The sequence below is a fragment of the Plasmodium inui genome (genome assembly GCF_000524495.1).
Source record: "Plasmodium inui San Antonio 1 unplaced genomic scaffold supercont1.7, whole genome shotgun sequence".
Taxonomy (NCBI): domain Eukaryota; phylum Apicomplexa; class Aconoidasida; order Haemosporida; family Plasmodiidae; genus Plasmodium; species Plasmodium inui.
This window is the reverse complement of record NW_008481841.1, coordinates 312229-318228: the sequence shown is the minus strand read 5'-3', so window position 1 is coordinate 318228 and position 6000 is coordinate 312229. Positions and strand designations below refer to the sequence as shown.

The 6000-nt window shown below is 42.8% G+C and overlaps 1 protein-coding gene across 1 annotated transcript in view; it reads right to left on the bottom strand.

The window, feature by feature from the left end:
- Positions 1–3690, bottom strand: part of C922_02099 (hypothetical protein) — a gene marked incomplete at both ends in the record, with an annotated part of 4154 nt that extends 464 nt beyond the window's left edge. The window contains one exon of the mRNA XM_008817698.1: positions 16–3690. Within this exon, the coding sequence (XP_008815920.1) occupies positions 16–3690 (3675 nt within the window). The remainder of the gene's footprint in view (positions 1–15) is intronic.
- Between the last annotated feature and the right edge of the window lie 2310 nt (positions 3691–6000).

Sequence of the window (6000 nt, the reverse complement as noted above, 5' to 3'; positions counted from 1 at the left end):
CCTTCTGCCCTTTACTTTGATGTACTGAATGATGTAGCATTTTTTTTTTGACTGTATCATCCTGTGCTTGTTGCAGATGTCTTTGTAGCTTACGATGAAGTCGTAAAACACGTATTGGAAGAAGTCCTCCACGAGAAGGTGCTTTTTTATAATTTCTTTATTTACTTCTAAGTGGTTGCAGAGAATTGAATATGGGTAATGCAGATAAATGTTGTTGTCGTCTTTGCTCTGCTTTTCTTCCTTCCATAATGGGTTCTTCCTCTTTTCCTTGGAGTTTCCCCCGCGCTGATTTCTCAGCAGGTCGTGGATGTACTCGTCGTACGTTTTCATCTTGTTCGGCGGGATGTTCAGGGTGCACGCTTTGGCGGCGGGGTCCTCGCCCTGCGGGTGCTGCCGCTGGTTCGGCGTCTCCCGATTTTCATCTTGCTTCGGCTCCATCTTCCGTTCATCATGCCGCTCCCCCTGACGCTCCTCCCCACTGCTCACCTTCCTGTATGTGTAGAAGCTCCAAATGGACTTCTCCACCGACCTGTTGCGCAACTCCTCCCGCTCACTCTGATAATTGAAGTAGTGTAAAATGAAAGGGGAGCTATAAATGGGGGAGAAGGGAGGAAAGGAAATCTTCTTTCTTATCTTTTCCAAAAACATATCCTGTGGGATTTTATAATTCATATAGTAGTAAGTTTTTTTAATTATATTGTCTACATTCATATTCTTCCATTCCATGTTTTGAAAAATGTAGTGCGTCTCTGTGTACATATTATTGTAGAGCATGTCATTCTTCTTCTTATTGGCTATGTGTATGAGTTCCTCCTTTTTGTGCAAAATGATGGAGCTGGTGAAATAGATTATGAAGATGCCATCGTTGGAGAGGAGTGTGTCGAAAATGCGAACGAGTTTCTCAAACTCAGTGAAAACGTGAGAGTAGTACGTTACGACCCAACTTAGGCAGAAGAAGAATTCGGTGCCACTTATCTTGAGGGATTTCCTCTTACTATCCAATTCGTTGGTATCAGTTCTGGAGTCACTCTGGGTGTTTTCCCCTCTGTTGGCGCCGCTCTCCTCCTCATTGTGACTTTGGAGACCCAGACTGGCCCTCTCACTTCGCATCCCATATTTCATGTTTTCATACTGCTGCTCCTTTTGGAGAAGGCAGAACACGTTGTAGACATCCTTGTCCATATACTTGAGCAACAAGCCGATGCTCTTAAAGGTGTTGTTAATAGACACGTCTAGCGACAACGTCAAATAATCAATCATATAAAAAAGGAGGAATCGCTCGCATAGGAGGTATACAATGTACTCTTTTTTTTTTTTCTTTTTTTTATACTTTATGTACCTCTCGAGGTTAATATTATTCAGCAGGCATATTTTTTCGATGTACTTTTCCTCCATGAGAAACATGTTGAAGATGTTGTTTTGGAAAATGTCTCCTGCGATGATTGGTCCCTTCCGCTTCGGGGGTGGCGACCTAGCAGTCGCTTCACCATCTTCATTATTATGTCCAAAGGGGGAGGAGATGTTCACTTCCTTCTGTATTGCACCTCCCTCCTTGGCAAACAACCCCTGTGTGGTAGACCCATCCGGGGGATCGCCCCCATTACACTCACTTCTTCTCAATTTTGAAAAAATCAAATCACAAATTTTGTTTACAACAAATTTCGATATGAAGTGCTCCAAGAAGACGTACTTTTTGTACCTCCTCAGAAAGTTATGGAAATATAACGTGACGAAAACGAGACAAACGTCGTGTACCCCCTGCGCGTAATAAATCTTGTTCGAGTGTTTATACAAAATGCTGCAGATGACATTTTTCAAAATATACTGATACTTTTTTTTAATTTCGTATATGCTGTACTTGTGTATATTCCACGTGTTGACACTCCTCTTGACGTCCTTCTTCACTTGCACTCTCTCATTTTCGTCCAACAGCACGCTGTCAATAATCCATTTGTTCAGATTTGAATTGAAGTTGTAGTTATTTTCAATGTTATATTTTAAGTAAGACAAAATATTGGTCTCTTCTTTTGTTTGATTTTTTCGAAGGATGTAATCCACTATGTAGAGATCCACTTCTAGCATGTTTTTATAAATGACCTTGAACAATTTTATAATAAATTTTATGTTTTTTTTTTTATCATAATTATTTTTCTCCTTATCAATGTTCAGCAGAAAATGAATGATTTTTTTCGTCTTCTTTTGGATACATTTTTTAGCCTTTTTCTCTATTTCACGCTTGACAATTCTGTTTTTTTTTTTTTTTGGGTACTTTTCTTCCGAGAAAAAGGGGAACGAATCATTCGGTTGTTCCTTCCCTGGGAAGACATAACTTTGAGGGGCACTTGCGCTCTTACTCGAGCATCTCCTTCTGAGCGCTTTACTCCCCTTGTTGTGCCCCTCCCGTGCGCCGTCAATCGAGTGGGAGCTACTGAAAAAATGCAGAGGGGGGATGGGCCTCTTGTGCCTACTTCTGGATTTGCTCCTCACCATTTGCATGCCGTCTGAAACGTTGGATGCAAACGATGACACGGACGACGCGGTGAAGGACGTGGTGGACGAAATAAAACTGTCCGATAGGTAGAGCGAATTTTCGGACGCGCAGTGGTCTACTGCTTCCAAGGCAGGGACACCTAACAGTTCCGTCCTGCAGGACGGCGTTGAGGATATCCTGGACGAGAAGCTTGGGGGGGGCGGCGACACCGACCGACTTTCGCTGTGACACTTCTCATCCTTTTGCTTCCGGTAGAATCTCCTCTTCGCGCGCGTGCTTCTGCGGTTACGCCAGTGGCCATCATGTGCAGCTGCTTTGTTTCCACATTGGACTCCGTCCTTGGGGCTTGACTTCATTCTTTTCATTGATAGGCACCCCTCCGGGGGGGCACCTGTGGCAGAGGGAGGCCGTCCCCCCTGATCAACCGAAGGGGGACGACGGCCTCCTTCATCATTTACCCCGTAGGTGAAAACAAATTCCTTCTTCCGGGGGCACGAAAAATTATCATAATAGTAAATATTATTTTGACTCTCCACCCTTGGAGTGGTCCCTCCTTTGTACCGCAAATCATCTTTGGCACATTCACGAGGGCGCCAAGGAGCCGCCCCATCCTCCTCTTGGATCCATTTTAATTTAAAGTGTTTAGCCGAATTGACAAATTTAAATTTCCTCTTATGTTTCATACATAGGATGGATATCGGGTGATCATTATAATTTTTTTCCTTCGACAAATTGATGTTAAATCCGAGCAGTAGCAGCCACAACTTCTGTCTGAGTTTATCATTTTGAAATCCTCCTTGCGTGAAGGAGAAGAACTTTATCAATTCGTACAGCTTCTTCTTCTCGTTTGTCGTCACGTTTTCATATATCTTCAGGATTTTCTTTAAATTGGACAATTTCTCATCATTCTTTTCTTCATACTTGTCAAAGTGATTTTTATAAATAGTTATTTTATCAAACAGGTACAGCCTGTCATTGTCCTTGCTGCTAGGGATGTAGTGCTTCTGTACGTAGAGACATCCATTTTTCTTCTTAATTTGTAGTTTTTTTTTTTCAAACAATTCACTATCGCTGTAATGTTTTTTTCTATATGTCGAGTATTTCGATTTTCTTTTTTTTTTTTTGTTATATAAATTTTCGAAATTTACGCAGCTGTAGTAGCCTCTTTCCTCCTTTGCCTTTTTTAAAGGAGCTTTCATATTCCTGCTGCAGTTGTTTCTTCTGTTGTTCGTCCGTTCATAATTGCTCGCGTGGGGGAGGGGTAGAAGTGGGCGACGGGGTCAGCAAAAATGTGACCACTGTTCGGGCAGATGAGGGAAAAAAAAAAAAAAAAAAAAAAAAAAAAAAAAAAAAATGAACGGCGGGGAGGTGGGGGAACCTAGATGTGCGAATTCCTGACAAGGGGCACAGCCCATGTACTTCACAGGTGCAACGTAACTCTCGTCACCCACATTTCGCACGAATGGCGAGTGAATATAAGCAGCAGAAGCGTTGTGTCTCTTTAAAAAAAATCAAAAGGAGACGAACACCATGTATGTTCATGCTGCGTGCGCATGCCATAATGTTTGCTCGTGAACGTACGGGCGCATTTGGCTTATGCCAATATGGATACACATCGGTAGCCAAATGGTCACACAGAGATATAGGCACAGGTACGTAATAGGTACATCTATAGGTGCACAAATGTGTGGTATGTGTCCTTCACCGGAACGTTTGGTTTTCCTCCAAATAGTTGGTACTCACATCCGCAGACAGCTTCCAACTCAGCGCGTCTGATTTGTACAACAGGGCGAAACCCCCTTAAGGTGTGCTACGGTCAGGAAAAAAGTTCTCCTGTCGAAGTGATCACCGTGTGTAGATAAACACGTTCATAACTGACACGGTACAAATAAAACACATGCACACTGCTTCGCATTATGCTGTATCGGTAACTTCTTTCGCTGAGGTTATGTATTCATAGGACGTATGTGCTCTCCCCTGCCGAAAGGTCCCAAGGATTGCTTTGTGGAGACAACTGTAATAGCGTGATGTAGTTTTTCTTACTCTGAGGCGGTTACTATGTAGATGCGTTAAGATAACTGTGCTTATTTTTTGAGCGGGTCTCGCTGCTATTCGACACGTAAAGGTATTGTCCCAAATGGATATAATACGTTGTAGATTCGCAAATCACGCGCGGATCATAAGTGCTTCGCTAAAGAGCACTTGGGCGAGTGCCTTGGGGCAGTTATTTCCTCGAGTATCCACGCCAAAATACATGCACAGCGGTAGGAATGCCCACAGAGGGTATAAAACCACGGGAAGGCATATCTCTTCCAATGGTTAAGGGGCTCGACGAGCAGAAAACTTAGGATAAATAAAAATCGTATGTACTACGTCTGATGTGCCATTTAAATAGAAAAAATTTCCTCATTTTTGCGAGCGCAATTTTGCCGAGGTGAACTTTTTCCTTTCTCAGAAAAATAAAAAAAACGAAATAAAATAAAAAAACGTTGCGAAACGGTGAGAAGGCAAGCGTATATTCTATTTTGTTGGGAAATGGGAAGGTTCAGCGACGGTCACCCATAAATACAAATGCACGCACGGATGCGACGCGACGAAACGCGAAATGGATAATACGTTCATATATGTATTTTTATACGTACCGATCAACACGAATGTATAAAACGTATTCAAGGAACTGTGGACTCCCCTTCCCCCCCGTCCCCCAAAAAAAAAAAAAAAGTTTTGCAATTGCGAAGGCACTCACGTTTTCTCACCCAGGAGGCACGCAAAATATTTTTTTTTAATTTTCCAAGCGTTTTTCCCTTTCCGTTACATATACGTATATCTTTTTGTTATACCTTAAGCGAAGGCGGTAGCACCAGAAAAAAAAAAACAGAATAAAGCCGAGCAGCGCGACGCAAAAGAAAGAGACCCTTTTAAAATATTTCAGTACGAGGATATTTCTCTCGTCCGATTTATTTCTCGTCTTGGCCTTCCTCTGTTCACATTTTGTTTCCCTTTCCACGCTGCCTCTCCGTTCCGAGTATTTCCCGCAGAATGCCGCTAAACGTACAGGTTAATTTTCGCCCTGAGTTGCCTTACAAAGGGTCACTGAACTGACAAAGCGGGGAAGGGCAACTGTTCGCACGGACGTTACACACGTGTGCATACCTTCTCATAACCCCTTTGTGTACCTTTTTTGTTTCCCGGCGCAGGGAGGAAAGAAAAAGCCGCTCAAGGCCGCCAAGAAGGGGCCCGTCGAAATGACGGAAGAAGAAAAAGCTTTTAAAAAGGAGATGGCCGAGAAGAAAAAGTACGCCAGCAGCTCTGCACCCCATGTCATTCGCGGCACGAGTGAACACATAAGTGGACTACGCTTGAGTGGCAATTTATTTTTCTTCAATAATGTCTTCGCATAGATACATGTGACATCGGAAATGACCTTTTAGTGTGGATACACTATGAACGTGCTCATGTGCCTTACATGTATATGTACCTTTCCAGTTGCTTCTGTGTTATATTCATGT